Consider the following 20,801-nt stretch of genomic DNA (forward strand, 5'->3'; position numbering starts at 1 on the left):
TCCATTGATACCTTTTATTCAAAAACAATCATCAAAACCACTAAATGAAGTAAAATCTGACGGAATCTAAAGCGGACGTTAAAAATAAGACAAAAGCTTTACGTATAAATAATGTTCAAGTTAAAACAAGGAAACTTTAGCACCTTCTGGTTTTAAAAGTCAAAAAATGAAAACAGTTTTTTAAGAATCAACTGGCTCAGAATATTTCCGCATCTAAAAACAAACGATCGTCTTCAAGCTTTAAGGCTTCATGGCAGAGAAAAAGGCGATTCTCTTGGTAATTTTGTTCTGCAGCTTCGACGGCAAACAGCCGAGCTGCTGCCTGAACAGCTCCGGGTTTCCTCCGATGAAATCCTCACAGAGTCTGCAGAGAGAAAAACATCTCATTTATTAATGTTTACCTGGAGCTCTGGACTCATGTTTTACATATCTGGCCTGATAATAGCCTGCTATTTGCATGCATATGGTCTGCCTGTACTGCTGTACTTCCTTTAAGTCAGATCTATTTATGATTTTATTTTTGCAGGACACCATGACGCTGCAGGCACGGTGGTGGCGGCATCATCGCTGCTCTTTGTTTGCTTTCAACACTGAATCATTGTAAATTTAATTAATTTCGAAGTGAAAACAGATTTCTACAAAGTTATGTCAATTAAAAATAAACCTGGAAGGTCCAGTCTCTGGTGGATTAGAACTGCTGGATAGAACTGCACCATGAAGATTGAAGAACACGCCAAGAAACTCTGAAAAGGTTATTAAAAAGCAGAAGTCATGGAATGATACAAGAACATTTCCAAGTGTCTCTGAAAATCTCCTAGGAAATGAAAGGAATATGGCATGTGTAAATCCATCCTCAAAAACTGAGTCAATGTGCAAGAAAGAGACTAGAGAGGGAGGCCACCAAGACTCCTATGACTCCTCTGAAGGAGTTCCAGCTTCAGCAGCTGAGATGGGAGAGACTGTTCATACAACTGTTGTCTGTTCTTCAATAGTCAAAGTTTTACACACACCATCTGTACTGTGAGGCATGGTGGTGGCAGCATCATGACGTGAAGCACGGTGGTGGCAGCATCATGATGTGAAGCATGGTGGTGGCAGCATCATGATGTGAAGCATGGTGGTGGCAGCATCATGTTGTGAAGCACGGTGGTGGCGGCATCATGATGTGAACCACGGTGGTGGCAGCATCATGATGTGAAGCACGGTGGTGGCAGCATCATGATGTGAAGCATGGTGGTGGCAGCATCATGATGTGAAGCACGGTGGTGGCAGCATCATGATGTGAAGCATGGTGGTGGCAGCATCATGATGTGAAGCATGGTGGTGGCAGCATCATGATGTGAACCACGGTGGTGGCAGCATCATGATGTGAAGCACGGTGGTGGCAGCATCATGATGTGAAGCATGGTGGTGGCAGCATCATGACGTGAACCATGGTGGTGGCAGCATCATGATGGGAAGTATGGTGGTGGCGGCATCATGTTGTGAAGCACGGTGGTGGCGGCATCATGTTGTGAAGCACGGTGGTGGCGGCATCATGATGTGAACCACGGTGGTGGCAGCATCATGATGTGAACCACGGTGGTGGCGGCATCATGATGTGAAGCACGGTGGTGGCGGCATCATGATGTGAACCACGGTGGTGGCGGCATCATGATGTGAACCACGGTGGTGGCGGCATCATGATGTGAAGCACGGTGGTGGCAGCATCATGATGTGAAGCATGGTGGTGGCAGCATCATGATGTGAAGCATGGAGGTGGCAGCATCATAATCTGGAGATACTTCTCAGCAGTAGGTTTTGGAAGGCTAATGAATCCAGCAAAGTTTAACGATATTACTTTGTAGAAATCTGTTTGACATAAAAGAATCTGTAAATTCTTGTCCAAAAAGCCAAATTTTCAATGAAGATTCACTGTTGAAAAACAACAAAAGGGAAAAATTCCAACAGTTGATTGATTTTTCTAAGCGCTGTAGAGTGTTTATACTCTGATTTTACACAGTCCTATTTTTTGGCCATGCAGTTAAATTTCTCATTTTTTAAACACCAGTTTACCATTTTCCAACATTTTTAAATCCACCACAGCAAAATAAGGATTCATCCCATCAGCCTTAAAAGTCTGTAAAATAAAAAAGAATGAATCCATGCTGGTGGATTGTTCTAAGGAGAATTTTATGCTGACGTTTTCTTTGTCAGTTAATCTTTTGCTTATTTTCTGGATGAACTGCTTCAGTGTTTCATCTATAAAATGATGAATGTCGGTGTTTTCCAAAGTCCAAGAGGACAAATGTTTTGTTTTGTCCACAGCACAGAGAAATTCAGTTTCCTGTCACAGAGGAAATAAAAGCGGAAATATTCATTTTTAAGAGGTGAAATGTGCATGTGATGAAGACGTGACTTCCATATTCTATACTGCAGGTGTTGCATAACAGAAAAACACTTAAATCTGAAGTGAGTCCCGTTAATCCGAACATTTCACACAAACAGCAGCGGTATAGAACCAGGAGCTAAAGCTCATTAGCAGAACACCAGCTGGATGTGAATGAAAATCAGAGGATAAACACTTCTCTCTGTGGACTTAGTTAAAACTGATTAATCATGTGTGAACATGCAGACGTCAGCTCACATGCAGGAAATACGTGTGACTGAGCTGAAACACAACTGGAAACCATGATGGATGGAGTTTTACCTGAAGAGAGGATGAGGCTGAGTCTGAAACAGGAAAACGTCTCTGCAGTGATGCTGAGATGGAAGCCTCAGAACAGCCACCTGATGAACAACAATGCCCATTAGATTTTCTCTCTGCTTCAATGTTCTCATACTTCTAAAGCGATAAAGCAAAATAAAGTAGAATTGTGGACCAGAAGGACCAAAAAGGCAAAAAAAGAGGTTAGTCTGGACTCTTTGAACAAACTTCTTGCAGAAGATAAATACTCAAACGCTTTGTTAAATCAGTGACTTTTCCTAAAGTGTCACTAAATGAGGAAAAGCTGTCATGAATAAATAAAAGCGACGAGGGAACACCAGAGGCAGGAGAAGTCCAAAGAATAGCAAAACAAGTCTTTAGTGAAGATTAAAGTGATAAAAGACAGAAAACAGACTAAAACACAAAAAACTAGAAAAGCACTCAGAGAGCAGTCCTCCTCCAAGGCTGCTCAGTCGTATCATTTCTGACAGACGAAATCTTTAAACAATTCATGGTCCTCAGCGGTGGATTTGTAGTAGGATCACAATCATGTGATCATCAGCAGGCAGCTGATGTAGTGTTCACTTGTTGTCATGGTTACAGTGACACTGTGTCGCTATCTCACAATGACACACATCTTTAACTAATCCATGGATCCAGACTATAAGCTGCATCACTGCCAAAATCCAATCACTTGGTCCTTGTGTCATTTCTGACCTTCCCTGAAAATTTCATCCAAATCCGTTGGCAACAGACAGACAAACGGACGGACGGACAGACAGACGCCGATCATCACATTGCTCCACCTCCTTGGAATAATAAACAAATTAAGAATGCATTAAAAGTAAAAGTATTTATTTTTATATTCAGAAGAAGCAGAAAAAGAATCAAAACAATCAGAAGAAGAATTTGAAAAGAAATAGCTAAAATGTATAAAAATCGAAATGTGTATTTTTCTGTTCAAAAGAAGAAAAAAACTCTGAAAAATCAGGGAATGATTTTAAAGAATACATAAAAAATATTAAAATTTAAATATGTTTTTTGTATTCAAATGAAGAAGAATAATAAGAAGAAATTGATTAAATAAATAAAATTAATTAAAATTCTGACAAAAAAGGTAGGTAAGCTTGCCTTTCTTTATTTCTGAGCAAACTTTTTGATTTCATGTGGATTACTTTGTGTCATATTTTAGTTTATAATAGTCTACATAAATCCACAGAGATCCTCTCCAGAGGATTCAGAATCAAACCAAACTATCAGGTTCAGTTTCCATGTACAGTCTGAGTGTTTACTTCCATGCTGTAGTGAAGGTGCTCTTCATAATCTGAGACCTTAAAGCCTTTAAGCTTTCTTTATGGAACACTTTCACCTAATCTCCAGCTATAATTGGCTCTCAGACTGCAGCTGATCTGCAGATCCTCCAGCTATCGAGCTGCTCTGCTCAGGAAGAAGCTCCCAGACACGAAGAAACACCTGAACCCAGGTTTGAAATAATAACACTCATCTATTCAATGTGTCTCGTTCAAAATACGTCCAAAAACTATCCTGATGCACCAAATAAATCCTCCAAAAAATGAAAAAACTGTGACCAAGAAAAATATATTGGATTTTCAGGTTGAATTGCAGGCAGTGTTTCCACAGAGCAGAGAGGAGACGAGAACTAATAGGATAGGAACTAATTAGAGACATTCAGAGGAAAATTAATCAAACTGGATCAATAAAATAAATGCAGCATGGTTTAAAAACAGTCAACAGAGGAGCCGGTTGTTGGAGATACATCCAGCATGGTGAAACATCTTTCTAACCATCCATAGTGCTTTTATCTGCTTTATCATTATTAATCTTTTTATACAAGGGAATAATAATAATAAATAAAGGCTAAATCATGCACTTTATAAATGCTGTTTTTCATTTCTAAAGATAAAAGTTGCACAAAAACAGCACGTTTAATACAGTTTAAAGGATGTATTGTTTAAAAGAAGAGTTTCCTGATGTCTAAAAATGAGACGTTTCTGCTGTATAACATGTTTACTTCATGTTTACTTCACATTTACTTCATGTGGGACAAAAACCACATTAAGTCTGTGAATGAAGCGCAGAGATCAGCTGTGATCACATACCGAGTCCATGAGGATGCAGAGGTTACTGCTTCCTCCAAACACCACCACGTCTCCGTCTGATCCCAGACAGGCCGAGTGACAAACCCTGGCAGACGAAGAACATCAGGAAATTAGCAGAAAACACTGGAAGCTACAGGACACTGGAATAAAAACCTCTGATTAAAAAAAAAAAAGTGAAAGTTAGGAAGCTAGGGACAGAAAAAATGTGTTTAAAATAGTGGAATATTGTTTTGTTTATGGTAAAAACTGTGAAAATAACAACAATTATCTCAAATAGACTTAAATAATTAAATAGTAATTTTACAGTAACATAAAATAAAATATTATTACTACTACATAGTTTTGGCCTTTTTTTTAGGTCAACATGTAAATTAATACTTTTTTCTGTGACTAGTTTCTTTATAATATTCTGTGAAATAGAAAATTGTTCAAAAAAATTGAGAAATTGTTTATAAAATGTTCTATTTTTAGATTACAGTTGAACAATGTATGAAAACTTGAAAAGTTCTAATTTATTTTAGTCAAATATCATTTTATTAGTTTTCTGTCGTTTAACAAAAAGGTGGAAATTTCTGAAAAATAATATCAAATTGTTTGGAAAAAAAAAAATGTTTGAGCTTCTTTTAACTCCAGGCAGCAGGTTCCTATCAGTTTTTTTATATTGCTGGAGACACAAATAATGAGATTCTGTAAATAAAATGTTAATTTCGATGCAATAAAATATAATAATGATTCAATTAGAACTACCTAATTAATGCAGATTGCTTTATTTGACTTTTCTCTGAAACATGCCGACTTTAAACGAACAGGAAGTGAGAAATCCTCTACCTGGGCTTGTTTTTGTGAGGATGCGTCACTTCGGTCCATTCCCTCTTTTCTGTGTTAAACTGCCAGGCGTCATCTGGAAGAAACAGATTTATTATAAAATACTGAATAAAAACCAAAAGAAACTTCACTTTCCTCTGTTTTATAGAAATAAATACAAAGATGGTCATAAAACCTTTAGAATTTCACTACATTTTGCTGCAGAACTGCACTTAATTATTATTTTATATGTTAATTACTTTAAAATGTCCAAAGAAATGGTGAAAAATGTCAGTTTAGCATCATAAAGGAGGAAATAACAGAAAATATTCACATTTAAGAAGCTGGAATGAGAGAATGGAGACATTTTCCTGCTTATTAAACTAGTTGACAACTTATTTGTTAAGGAGTGTTACTTGTAATGGAGTATTTCTACACTGCTGTATTAGTACTTTTACTTGAGTTAAAGGATGTGAGTATTTCTTTCACTGCTGCTTTTCTATCAGAGAGAACTTCTACATTAAAGCAGCTAAATAAGACAATAAAGCAAAGAGCTGACCTGCTCTTTACTGTTCATTTCTGGAATCTTAAACGGCCAACGTGTCTCTCTGTAATCTGTCTTCTTGTGTATTAAACATCATTACTTACTGAGAGTGTTTCCGTCGGTGCTGAAACCTCCATAAACGAACAAAGTCTGGTCTGATATGGACGTCATGGTGTGCATGGATCGGCCCGGAGGTGAACAAGAGGAAAAGTCACTGAGGAAAATACAAAACACAACTATCAGTGGATCCCTAAAAGACTTAAAAATGTGGATTTAATAAATATTTTAACCTTCAAGCGACCAAAATGATCGTTATATTTAACACAGAAACATTTTTACTGCTTCTTTTATCCATGATGGATATTCTAAAATGTTCTAATCTAAATAATTATGGTTTAAAATACGTTTTTAATGCAAAAACAGTCAAAAATTCATCTTTGTTTACTAAGGTAAATTACATTAGGCAGCAAGTATTTGTCTTTTGCAGCTATAAATCTTGACAGTCTGAGACTGTTAGCAATAATTCTCTGCAAAACATGAATTTGTGGTGGAAAACTCCAATAAAATCAAAACCTTTAGTGTTAAATATATACATCTACCGCTGAAAAGTTTGGGGTCATCCTGACAATTCCATGTTTTCCATGAAAGCTCATTTTTATCCATGTGCTAACATAACTGCACAAGGGTTTTCTAATCATCAATGAGCCTTTCAACACCATTAGCTAACACAATGTAGCATTAGAACACAGGAGTGATGGTTGCTGGAAATGTTCCTCTGTACCTCTATGGAGATATTCCATTAAAAATCAGCTGTTTCCAGCTACAATAGTCATTTACCACATTAACAATGTCTACACTGGATCTGCTTCTCTTTCATCAATAAGGACATTTCTAAGTGACCCCAGACTTTTGAACGGTGATGTAAATCTATATAGTCTGTTTATTCCTGTAAAGGCTATGAAAGTAGGGATGTCCTGATGAAGGTTTTGTTGTTTTTTAGGGGGTTTAGCTTGTAAAGGAGCACCATGACAGAGACTTCTGCAAAGATCAGTGACTTCAGGCCAGAAAACAGGTGAGAAATGTTGCTGGGCTGAGATAGTTCAGGATTCTACACTCCTCTAGATCATCCAACAGTGATTTGTACAACTTTGTACAAAATCGCTGGATTTTGGTTGATTTTTTTGTGAATGTTCTTAAAGAAAATATTAGAAGTTTTACTGATATATATGGAATCACTTTAGATATTTTTAGGATTTTTTTGGAAGATTTTTATTCATCTTTTTGAAAATATTTACAAGAATTTTCTTGCCAAATTTGGTGGATTTTTTCTCATAAAAGGGAAACTTGTAAGGAATTATTGGAATTTTCTTTCTGAAAGTGTTGCAAATTTTCAGAAATTTGGGGAATTTTTTTGCTGAATTTTTGGATTTTTTTCAAACAAACAAACAATATTTTTGGTGCCCGTAAATGAGGACAACAGGAGGGTTAAAATAATGTGTCAGCCGAAGGTTTGTGTCTATACTAAATTTTGTACAATTGGCTCCAATTTTAATCTTAGCATTGGACTCTAGACATCAAGACTGAACATTTTTCCAGTTCAAAATATCACAGCTGCATTTGTAAGAAGCTGCTTGGTGACCAGAGGGTTAATAAAAGTCATAACTTTGGTCTGTGTGTGAAAATAAAAGGTGGTTTACAACTGAGTCCACGTCCAGGTCTCCAGGTCCAAACAGAACAAGTCCAGCTGAGCCGTTTCCTGCAAACAAGAGTCACTTTAGGAAAAGAAATTCTCTCTATAGAGTAGAAATGTTGTCAGTACAGTTCTAGACAAATCTGAAACCCACTATAGAGGGATTTTCCTGTATAGAAGCACAGAAATGAGAAGAATCAGGGGAAAGTGTAGATACGTTTGTTAATTCTGCCGTCATTTAGTGCCGTTGTTCATCAAATGAGCAGAAATTACAGGAAAATGCTCAGAGTTCTGTTAAATAAGCCAACACAGATGTAGAAACTTTTCCCCGTATGTGACTGTTGGACGTCTCTTTTAAAAGCCCTGAGCATTATCCTGCTGCTACACTGCAAATATTAAAGATTATATTTATTATTTTATAACATTTGACTGGGAAATTACACAGTTTTTATTTGGTGTATTTAAATGAGAAAAAAACATTTGTTTTTCAGATATTTTTGGTTATTTGAAAGGAAAATTATGTATATAAAGGTTGGAAAATGGTAAAGTATTGGTTGTAATTTTACAGATTTTAACTGTTACAGAAATATTTAGAAAAATAACTGAAAATAATTATTATTTTTCATGTTAATAACAAAAAGGCCAAAACTAAATAACGCATACATTAAAAATCAGTATTTTTACAAACAGAAATTTGTTCTTTTATAAAGTTTGACTGTAAAATCACAGAATGTCATTAATTTACTGTTATTTTTACCATTGTTTTCACAGTTTGAGTGTTTTTATGTATTTTTCTGAAATCCTTACTGCCAGATTGTCAGTGTTTTGTCATTTTTGGGGTTTTTTTAAAGAATTTCTTTTCTCGGACGCTGTCCAACCGTCTGATCCTGGAATGTTCTGGCTGCAGTTCATCCCAAATAAGCCAAACAGGGTTGAGGTCGGTGCAGAAGAATCACGTTCTTCCAAACTCAAACTGCTCTTTATTTACAGGATTTGACTTCAGCTTCACCTCTGGACAGGAAAAGGAAACAGGAAAGGACCTTCCCCAAACTGTTGAACCGTGAAGCTGCTTTCAGATATCGCCGTTAGATTCCCACCACCGACCCTCGGACTGTTTCTAACTTTAAAAAACTCACGGCTCCTCCGCTGATGAATCCTTTGTTTCCCAGCAGGGCGCTGGCATGGCAGCCTCTGGGTGAAGGAGCAGAACCCTGGAGAACAAAAACACATCAGAATGTAGAGATGCTGCCAGAAAACCAGGCTTCAATTTCAGTTTCATCATCTAAATCTGCTGTTTCTACTACTAATCTAGTGTTTCATGACATTTTTATTTACTTCCAATGAGCTCCAAAGTCGATTTTCAATCAATCAATCACTTTACAACAACATAAAAGAAGACCAAAGTGCTTTCCATCAGCATGATACAACAAAACAATACAATTTGGTTACTATGAAACCATAAAAACCATAAAACCAAAATGCAGCACAGATGAATCGGTAACATTTAACTGAGAATAAAACAGCGCTAGGAGTCAAAAGCACGTCTGAATAGGTGGGTTTTCAGTGAGAACACCAAGTTCCAGTGGAAGCACGTTCCAGAGTCTCAGAGTGGATTTTCAACACATTTATTTGGAAAAATGGCTTCATTAGACCGTTACTGACTAAAAACAAGATTCTCAGACGATGTGGACTGAATCCTTCCGATGGGAGCATCAAACTGCTCCATTAATAAAGAAAACTACATAACGACTTTAGAAACTATTCACTTGTTGTTGTGGCTGATTATACGCTGTAAAAAGAAATTCCTTTAAAACTGAAACAACCCGGCAACAAGGATGCCAGGAAAAATATATTTAAAAAATGATGAAACACTGTCATGTTCAAAAACCTTAAAAATAAATAAAAATATCAGCATAACTATATCTCGAATATCACGGATAAATCCTTATTGCATTTTTGCACAAAAACAGATTAATCCTCGTGTTGTCTTTTAAAACGGGTCAATTTTGACCTGTTTAAAGCTTGAAAATGTGGAAAAAATATATATATTTTGACAGTGAAACTTCTGATGTCCACATTTTCAACATTTTTGGGAAACATTTTTTGGTGGAAAAAAAGAAATGTTAAAAATGTTCCTTAAGAACATTCACCAAAAAAAAAAAAAATCAACCAAAATCCAGCAAAATCGCTGGATTTTGGTTGATTTTTTTGTGAATGTTCTTAAAGAAAATATTAGAAGTTTTACTGATATATATGGAATCACTTTAGATATTTTTAGGATTTTTTTAGAAGATTTTTATTCATCGTTTTGAAAATATTTACAAGAATTTTCTTGCCAAATTTGGTGGATTTTTTCTCATAAAATTTTTAAGGGAAACTTGTAAGGAATTATTGGAATTTTCTTTCTGAAAGTTTTGCAAATTTTCAGAAATCTGAGGATTTTTTTGCTGAATTTTTGGATTTTTTTCAAACAAAGAAACAATATTTTTGGTGCCCGTAAATGAGGACAACAGGAGGGTTAAAATAATGTGTCAGCCGAAGGTTTGTGTCTATACTAAATTTTGTACAATTGGCTCCAATTTTAATCTTAGCATTGGACTCTAGACATCAAGACTGAACATTTTTCCAGTTCAAAATATCACAGCTGCATTTGTAAGAAGCTGCTTGGTGACCAGAGGGTTAATAAAAGTCATAACTTTGGTCTGTGTGTGAAAATAAAAGGTGGTTTACAACTGAGTCCACGTCCAGGTCTCCAGGTCCAAACAGAACAAGTCCAGCTGAGCCGTTTCCTGCAAACAAGAGTCACTTTAGGAAAAGAAATTCTCTCTATAGAGTAGAAATGCTGTCAGTACAGTTCTAGACAAATCTGAAACCCACTATAGAGGGATTTTCCTGTATAGAAGGATTATTGGTGCCACCAAAATGAGAATCACCTGCACAGAAATGAGAAGAATCAGGGGAAAGTGTAGATACGTTTGTTAATTCTGCCGTCATTTAGTGCCGTTGTTCGTCAAATGAGCAGAAATTACAGGAAAATGCTCAGAGTTCTGTTAAATAAATCAACACAGATGTAGAAACTTTTCCCCGTATGTGACTGTTGGACGTCTCTTTTAAAAGCCCTGAGCATTATCCTGCTGCTACACTGCAAATATTAAAGATTATATTTATTATTTTATAACATTTGACTGGAAAATTACACTGTTTTTATTTTGGTATATTTAAATAAGAAAAAAAAACATTTATTTTGCAGGTATTTTTGGTTATTTGAAAGGAAAATTATGTATATAAAGGTTGGAAAATGGTAAATAATTGGTTGTAATTTTACAGATTTTAACTGTTACAGAAATATTTAGAAAAATAACTGAAAATAATTATTAATTTTCATGTTAACAGCAAAAAGGCCAAAACAGTCAATAATGTATACATCAAAAATCTGTCTTTTTACAAACAGAAATTTGTTCTTTTATAAAGTTTAACTATAAAATTTTTTATCATTGTTTTCACAGTTTGAGTGTTTTTATGTATTTTTCTGAAATCCTTACTGCCAGATTGTCAGTGTTTTGTCATTTTTTGGGTTTTTTTAAAGAATTTCTTTTCTCTGACGCTGTCCAACCGTCTGATCCTGGAATGTTCTGGCTGCAGTTCATCCCAAATAAGCCAAACAGGGTTGAGGTCGGTGCAGAAGAATCATGTTCTTCCAAACTCAAAATATTTTTTTATTTACAGGATTTGACTTCAGCTTCACCTCTGGACAGGAAAAGGAAACAGGAAAGGACCTTCCCCAAACTGTTGAACCGTGAAGCTGCTTTCAGATATCGCCGTTAGATTCCCACCACCGACCCTCAGACTGTTTCTAACTTTAAAAAACTCACGGCTCCTCCGCTGATGAATCCTTTGTTTCCCAGCAGGGCGCTGGCATGGCAGCCTCTGGGTGAAGGAGCAGAACCCTGGAGAACAAAAACACATCAGAATGTAGAGATGCTTCCAGAAAACCAGGCTTCAATTTCAGTTTCATCATCTAAATCTGCTGTTTCTACTACTAATCTAGTGTTTCATGACGTTTTTATTTACTTCCAATGAGCTCCAAAGTCGATTTTCAATCAATCAATCACTTTACAACAACATAAAAGAAGACTAAAGTGCTTTCCATCAGCATGATACAACAAAACAATACAATTTGGTTACTATGAAACCATAAAACCCATAAAACCAAAATGCAGCACAGATGAATTGGTAACATTTAACTGAGAATAAAACAGCGCTAGGAGTCAAAGGCACGTCTGAATAGGTGGGTTTTCAGTGAGAACACCAAGTTCCAGTGGAAGCACGTTCCAGAGTCTCAGAGTGGATTTTCAACACATTTATTTGGAAAAATGGCTTCATTAGACCGTTACTGACTAAAAACAAGATTCTCAGACGATGTGGACTGAATCCTTCCGATGGGAGCATCAAACTGCTCCATTAATAAAGAAAACTACATAACGACTTTAGAAACTATTCACTTGTTGTTGTGGCTGATTATACGCTGTAAAAAGAAATTCCTTTAAAACTGAAACAACCCGGCAACAAGGATGCCAGGAAAAATATATTTAAAAAATGATGAAACACTGTCATGTTCAAAAACCTTAAAAATAAATAAAAATATCAGCATAACTATATCTCGAATATCACGGATAAATCCACTGGACTTGTAGGTTCTTGAAGACGTTTCACCTGAAACGTCTTCATGAACCTACAAGAAAAGTCCATTTGATTTCTACTGAAGCTCCTATGATCATGTAGTGTAATATTTTTAGGTACAATGTACCAAAAGTAAGAGATGACATAATTATGGCAAATGTCATTAGACTGAAGACCAGAAGTAAAACATATGTACTCAAAACATAATGGTGTAAACTTCAGATATTCTAACTTTTACCATACATTAGGGGCATGTTCTCTGTAAAACATGACCTAATGATAACCCCATGTCCTCTGTAGGCTGAGATCTAGGAGTGAAATATGATCATCTGACCTCATGATCTGACCAATAGATTTAGAAAAGTATAATGGTGTGAAAACTGCCACTCCTATCATCTGCCCTGTAGGTGGAAAAATGACCAACGCTCCCAGGATAAAAGACGCTGCACAGCTCAGTATCTTCAGTTCTTCTTGGGGTGTTATCACTGCTAAGAATTATTCCTGGATTTCTTGTCGACAAATAAATCCTGCTGCCCTCTGAATGCTGAATTCTCCTGGTGATTTTTTTTGAAGATCTTTAACCTTCATGTCGTCCTGCGGGTCAAAATCGACCCGTTTTAAAGTTTGAAAATGTGGAAAAAAAAATATATATTTTCACAGTGAAACTTCTAATGTCCACATTTTATACATTTTTGAAAATTTTTAACATTTTTTGGTGGAAAAAAAGAAATGTTAAAAATGTTTAAGAACATTCACATAAAAATCAACCAAAATCCAGCGAATTTCGCTGGATTTTGGTTGATTTTTATGTGAATGTTCTTAAAGAAAATATTAGAAGCTTTACTGATATATATGGAATCACTTGAGATATTTTTAGGATTTTTTTTGGAAGATTTTACTCATTTTTTGAAAATATTTACAAGAATTTTCTTGCCAAATTTGGGGGATTTTTTTTTTTTGAAAATAAAACTTTTAAGGGAAACTTTTAAGGAATTATTGGAAATTTCCTCCTGAAGGTTTTGCAAATTTGCAAATGGCTGAATTTTGGGATTTTTTTTCAGACAAGGAAACAATATTTTTTTGTACCTGTAAATGCGGACAACAAGAGGGTTAAAGATACTTTTTAGACGTTTGAACACAGTAAAGTCTTAGTTTATACTTCTTCAGTCCCCCTGACCTGGACGCCTGAGAACCTCCACAGACAGACAACATTAAAGTACTAAACCCTGGTGTTCTTCTACTCACTCTGGTCTCCGGTTGATTCCACGTTAAAGTGTTGGTGTCGAAAACATTCACCTCGTTGTTCCAACCCCAACAACGGAACAAAGTGTTTCCTATTGTTGTCTGGAAGGAAATAAAGGAACATCAGAAGGAAAACTCTGAAGACCATCATCAGGAACAAACACGTTAAAGTGATTATTACCAGAAGAACTCACCCAGGACATCTCATCCACAACGAAGCTGGACGATGGTGTGTTTCTAACCTCCCCGATAGTTTTACATCCATAACCACCAAAGTAGATCAACCTGCAACCAAACACTTCTTTATTTACCTTCAGTTAAGCTGCAAATCCCCACCAGATGTCCTCTAAAACTCCACCAGATAAACACAATGCTGAGGTGTTGAAGCTGTTTTCATTAAAATGCTGATGAGAGGCTCAGCTGGAGCTCCGTCTGCAGACGTTAAACCACTTTATCTCCACGTTGTTCTGGGAAAACTGACCGGTCTCTGTGCACCCAGCAGGAGTGTTTGTTTCGAGGCGACGGCGTCGTTCCTTTAGTGTCGGTGAGTTTCCTCCACGAGCAGCAAACCTCGGACAGGTCCACCACGAACATCTGCAGACACATCAGTGAAGGAAGCAACAAGTTAGAAATAATAAAACGCAAGAAATCCTAAAAACCTTTCATCCCGGAGCACATTTACAACTTTTCCTTCAAGATCTAAAGCCTCTTTCTGCTACAGCCGCAAAAACAGTCATTTTTATTGCTTGTTAATCTAAAAATAGTGGGAAATGTGTTTCTCAAAGCCAAAGATGAGAAAGGTCTTGTTTTGTCCAGAAAATGTTCAGTTTGTTGTCATGAATGAGGGAAGAAACCAGAAAATATTCACATTTAAAAAGCTGGAATCAGAGATTTTCTTACAAAATTACTTGAATCATTTCATCAATTAGCAAAATAGTTGAGGATTAGAGATTAAAGCTGGAATGTGGTGATAAGTAGGAGCTGCACAAGTCAAATAATCTATTAGTTGATTGAGGAAAAACTGTATTTTAAAGCAAAACCACAGAAAAAAAGCCAAAACTTTGTAGATTTGCTGCTTTTCTTTGTCCAATATCATTTTAAACTGAATATTTGTACATATAAAACAAGAAATTTGAAGAAATGCAGCCATTTTTTTTCCTCAGAAATCCAGTTTACCATCATAAAAAGTTAAAGAAACCAGAAAATATTCAAATGCTGAAAGGCCCAAACTGTTTCCTCTGAATGAACTTCATGTTGCTGTGTTCAGTTTCACCAGACAGTCTTTCATATCACAGATAGAAGAAAAACAAGATGACATTATCTGATTCCTGTCGTCACGTTTCACTCTAGTAGAGTCTGTTGTCCAACAGATTAACATCTCAATGTTTGAAGAAAAGATTAAAAACTCGTTTTACTACATTTCCTGCTGCTGTTAAAGTATTTCTAGAATACTCAGAGACTCTTCCAACTTTTCTACAAGACAAACAACATCTCACTAGAAAGAACTGGTTCATAAAGATGTTTAAATTGACCAAGATGGAAAAATGTTGGAGAAAATTGGTCTTAAACAGCAGTAGAGATGCATGAATGTTTGAATTCGAGGATAACGACAACATTTACAGGGGGGGCAATGCATGCTATAAACTCTGCAGGGTGCCCAAACTTTTGCAGACGCCATTATTGGGTTTTCTGTTATTTTGAAAGTGTAAATGATGGAAATAAAATCTAACTTTTTTTGACATGTTATAAGAATGTCTCATCTGTAATTTGATGCCTTTTGGAGACGTTTCCATCTTTCCTTGGCTTCTTTATGCACATTAATACAAGTTTTTACCTGGGGTGCCCAAACTTTCGATCCCCACTGTAAATCTTGTTGACCTGAGTTTATCCAAAATTAACAAATGTTTGTCTTTTTGAACTAATTTTGGATATACTCAGGTCATTTTAGATGGATTTCACCTAATTTTAGACACATTTTAGGGATTTTGGAGAAGTTTTAGTCATTTGGGGCATTTAGAGAAATATTTTTGATGAGATTCATGTCATTTTAAACAAATTTTGAGTAATTTCAGGAACATTTCTGTAAAACATCATGAACAGCGTGAAATTTCTTAAGAAAAATAAGTAAAATTTCAATAGTATTATGCCTCAGTTTATCATTTCCACATTACAACTTTCAGATTACAGTTTATCTGCAAAGGAGCAACATTTAGTCGCAGCTATCTGGAAGTGAACAATCTAGTATTTGACTTTTATGACCAAAACAACTCATCAAGGTCTAGAAATTATTTAAAATTTACAGTTTTACAAATTTGCAATTAACGTCGTCTCTATAATTTTTACACTTTACTAAGTTGTCCGGAGGGCCGAAATGGACCATCTGGGGGGCCGCTTTTGGCCCGTGGGCCGCATGTTTGACACCCCTGATCTAGGGGTAAAAGTGGACGTGGCTCTTAAGTTCAACAGCCAGATCAAAGCTGTGGTGAAATCAAGCTTCTTCCACTTAAGGCAGCTGGCAAAAATAAACCCTTTTCTCCAGAGACAGCACTTTGAAACAGTGATCCATGCCTTTGTGATCACTCAGCTGGATCACTGTAATGCTCTATATATGGGGGTTAGTGGGTCTTCCATCACTTGTCTCCAGTTGGTTCAAAACGCCGCTGCACGTCTTAACTGGCACAAGAAAGTTTGAGCACATTTCACCAATTCTAGCTTGACTCCACTGGCTGCCCGTCCGTTTCAGAATTCATTTTAAGATTCCTTTATTTGTTTTTAAATCCCTAAATGGTCTCGCCCCACCATACATCTCTGAGCTTCTATACACCGAGCCGATCTCTCAGGTCAGCTGACCAGCTGCTCCTCAGGGTCCCAAAACAAGGCTGAAGCTCACAGGGGATCGAGTGTTTCTAAAACTTTGGACAGACAGGCCTCCTCACTGCCTAATTTCAAAATCTTTCTTAAAACCCACCTCTTTTCTTTGGCTTTTCACGTCACGTAGGTTTGTCATCTCTGTGTGCATGTATATTGTATCTGGGAAGGGCAGTCCAGTCTGTTCAGTCTATTTATTGTTTATGTTTTATGGTGTATGTTGCTGTTAGTTCTGTTATTTTTATCTTCTGATCATGTTTTTACTCTTCTGTACAGCATCATGGTCAACTCTGGTTGTTTTAAAGTGCTTTATAACTAAATTTGACTTAACTCAGAGCCATTTTTGAGAAGGTTTTTCTTTTTTCTCTTTTGTAAAAGAAAACATCATCCATCAGACCAGACCACCTTCTTCCATTGCTCTATGGTCCAGTTCTGATGCTCATTGTTGGTCTTTGGGTGGTGCTCAGGGGTCATCATGGACACTGACTGGTCTACCTGTGCAGCTCCATAAACAACAAACTGATATATTCTGACACCTTTCTATCAGAACCAGCATTAACGTCTTCAGCAGTCTGCTGGTTCGGACCACATGGGTCGGCCTTCCTCCCCACCAATGACCCTGTCTCTGGTTCCCCACTGGTCCTTCCTTAGACCAGTTCTGATAGATCTTGACCACTGCAGACCAGGAACACCCCACAAGAGCTGCAGTTCTGGAGATGCTCTCACCCAGTCGTCTTGTCAAACTGGCTCAAATCCTTAGGCTTGAACATATTTTCCTGCTTCTGACATCAACTCTGAGGACAAAATGTTCCCTTGCTGCCTGATATATCCGACCCACTACCAGGAGCCACGATGAAGAGATAATCCGTGTTATTCAGTGGTCAGAACGTTAGGCCTGATGGGTTTATGTGGATTTTAGAAACACCTATAAAACAGAGGTGAGTTTGTTGAACTTTCAGGAAAGTTCTCTTGAAACTGGACCACCTTCTCTCACCTGGTTGCTGTATCCGACGGCGTCTCGTCCTCCAAAGACGTAAAGAGTTTCGTCGATGTTCGATCCACAGAAACCGTCTAAATCTGGAGGAACGTCTCCGCTGATCTTCCTCCGCTGCCTGGAAAAGAAAAACACTGAAAACATTTGGCTTCAACCCATCTGCACCCGAGTGACGCAACCAGAAAACAAGAGACGATTGTTCCTCATTAACTCTTCTGTTGTCTTCATTTACAGACACCAAAAAGTATAGTTTCCTTGTCCGAAGAAAAAAAAAACTACAAAAATTTGCAAAACCTTCAGGAAGAAACTTTCAATAATTCCTTAAAAGTTTCCCTTAAAATTTTTATTTGAAAAAATCCACCAAATTTGGCAAGAAAATTCTTGTAAATATTTTCAAAAAATGAGTAAAAATCTTCCCAAAAAATCCTAAAAATGTGTAAAATGATTACATATAAATCAGTAAAACTTCTAATATTTTCCTTAAGAACATTCACAAACATTCACACACAACTTTTTTGTGTGTGAATGTTCTTAAGAAACATTTTTGGCATTTCTTTTTTTCCACCTAAAAATGTTCAAATATTTCCCAAAAATGTTGAAAATGTGGACATCAGAAGATTCACGGTGAAAATATTCTTTTTTTTCCCCCCACATTTTCAAAGTTTAAAACGAGTCAATTTTGACCCGCAGGACGACATGAAGGTTAATCTTCCTGCTTCTTTATCAGAGTCACAGTTTGCCCCGTTTTTAAAAGAACTGCATCCATAAGTTTAATGTCAAGGTGACATGTGAGCTGATAAACGGCCTTTTCCTTCTTATCTCACCACGTCCCGCTGTCCAGATCGCAGAGCCATATCTCATCGCTGGGCAACATGACATCTTGTCCTGAAACCACCTGAAGGAAGCAGAGACCAGAGAAAGAAAAGCATGAAAATAATGCACTTCACTGTGGCAAAAAGGCAACGAAAGGCAGATTTATGGCACAATTTCTGCCTGAAAGAGCCACAATGTGCGTCTAAGTTTGGTATTTTCTGCTCGGGAACATTCTGTCCGAGGATAATGAACCCATAGCAACAATCTGGATGCAACGAGATCCAGTCTGAGGAAACTTTTATCTTGTTCAAACACGTTCCTGCAGCAGAGATGTCATGTAAGGATGTCTGTTTCTGTTGCTGCTTGTTTTCCAAATGAGAAACAGCTGATTTATGGAACCAAAACTGAAGCAGAGAGTAAAAATCAGCTTGAATTTATCGCGATTTCAACACTGAGAGGCGTCTGATTCTACAAAAATGTATATTAGGGTTATTTTCACAATGTTTAATTTCATTTCCACTGGAAGAAAATCTAAAAATTAAGATTTTTGCTGTTCCAAACAAATATTTTATGTCTGGAAAATATGATTTATAAGCTGTGTAACACCACAATACTTTATTAAAATGGAACTTTGTGACATATTTTTACATTTAAAAGAAAATTACAGCGTGAGTAGTTTGGATAAAGCACTTTAAACTACGATTTTAGAAATATTTTGATTTTTCATCCCTAGAAGTGCTAAAATGCTTTAAAATCAATCAGGATGGACAAATATTAAATAAATCTCAGTAGAATTAGCAGAAACAAAGAGCCCCACATACTGCAACCTCAAAATCATCAGTAAATTTGAACTAAAACCAACAAAAAATGAACATAAAAGTCGGATCTGTTCCGAGAATGTTGTCTCATACTGCCAATGACAAATCTGGAATATTTATTACCAAAAAATGGTTAATTTCAGCTCATAAACCAAGAAAGTTGCCTCTAAATCCAGATATTTGGTGCTAAATGAGGTTATATCTGCAAATTCTTTCTAGTTTTGGAGTCTAATAAACTGTTTGAGGTTTGAATCATTTATCTTTTAAAAACTGGTTAATTTCAGCTTATTATTAAAGAAATGCACCCATGAAATCCACTATATACCACAGCCATCCAAATTATGCAGAGATTATAAGGAATACCAACAAAAACTCAACATGAAGTGAGATTTTTTGCAACAAAACAAAAAGGTTAATTTCGGCTAAGAAAACCAAGAAATCTGCCAGGCGGTGCTAGAAATGGCGCTAAATGAGGTTTTATCTGCACCTTTTCTGATAAATAAACGCTCCCGAGCCGCAGCAGCAGCAGACAATGGCCGCTTGTTTACGCGGCGTCGCGGCTCCTCTACCTGTCCAGGTGTCTTTACGCACGGCTCACCTGGTATCCTCCCCACACGAACAGCGCGTCGTGGCGGATGAAGGCCGTGTGGCTGCTCCTCTCCAGCCGGTTCTCCTCCATCTGGTCCTGCGGCGGTAGAAGCTCCGAGCTGCGGCGGGTCGGTGTTTCTCTGGCTCCGTCCTCCGGTTCCTCCTCCGGTTCCTCCTCCCAGCAGCTGATCCTGATCTTTACGCAGCAGCTGGAGGCGCGAAGGAGGAGCCTTTAAAACATCCTCTGATTAGTTCTGTCTCGGGAGGAGTTAAATGTCCATTTACTGCTTGTTTGAGGTAAGATCCGCCAGTTTGCATCCAATAAAGTGAATCTGAACCAAACAACAGGAACTAATTAGAGTCTGTTGTGATGTGATCAGATCCACCTGCGGCTTTAAGAACCTCCACAACCGGGTTTGATTTCACAGTAAAACAGGTTGAACTCGTACAGGAAGAGGAAGGATTCATGCATCACTCTAGAAATATACTCTAAAGATACTCCAACAGGTCAGATTTACCTGCTGATACTGAGGTTTAGTGGCAGAAAAGGGATTTTTCTCCCCCAAAAAGACTCCAAATTTCACGATTTTTGCTGTTTAATTATTTTTAAAAAAAAAAAAATTATAAAAACAAAATGTGGAAAAAAATGGAGTAAAATCACAGAAAAATGCGTTAGTTTACATTTTTTAAAAAAAACAAAATTGTATCTAAAGTCAGTTCTATAAAATCAGTTTTCATAAACAGTAATTTGATCTTAAAAAAATACATTTTTTGCTGCATTTAAATCGGATAAAAATGTAATTATTTTGCAGATATTTGCTGTTATTTTCAGTTCTTGAATGTTATATATTTATACATAAAATATATATTACAATATGAGATATTACATATTATATCTAATATTATATAAACTGTATATTTCCATATACTATTATAGTTATGTTAATATATTAC

General features: G+C 36.7%; 1 protein-coding gene across 1 annotated transcript; it reads right to left on the minus strand.

The window, feature by feature from the left end:
* Positions 1-20,207, minus strand: LOC111587456 (kelch domain-containing protein 1-like). The gene is made up of 13 exons (XM_023297413.3): positions 19,858-20,207; positions 18,453-18,523; positions 17,629-17,746; positions 14,248-14,360; positions 13,961-14,051; positions 13,770-13,868; positions 11,717-11,791; positions 10,575-10,633; positions 6,259-6,368; positions 5,635-5,707; positions 4,807-4,891; positions 2,690-2,769; positions 1-364 (listed from the first exon to the last, which is right to left on the minus strand). Exons 1-13 carry the CDS (start codon positions 19,936-19,938, stop codon positions 241-243), a joined length of 1,179 nt encoding a protein of 392 aa, XP_023153181.1. The 5' UTR covers positions 19,939-20,207; the 3' UTR covers positions 1-240.
* Between the last annotated feature and the right edge of the window lie 594 nt (positions 20,208-20,801).

The sequence above is a fragment of the Amphiprion ocellaris genome, chromosome 18 (genome assembly GCF_022539595.1).
Source record: "Amphiprion ocellaris isolate individual 3 ecotype Okinawa chromosome 18, ASM2253959v1, whole genome shotgun sequence".
NCBI lineage: Eukaryota > Metazoa > Chordata > Actinopteri > Pomacentridae > Amphiprion > Amphiprion ocellaris.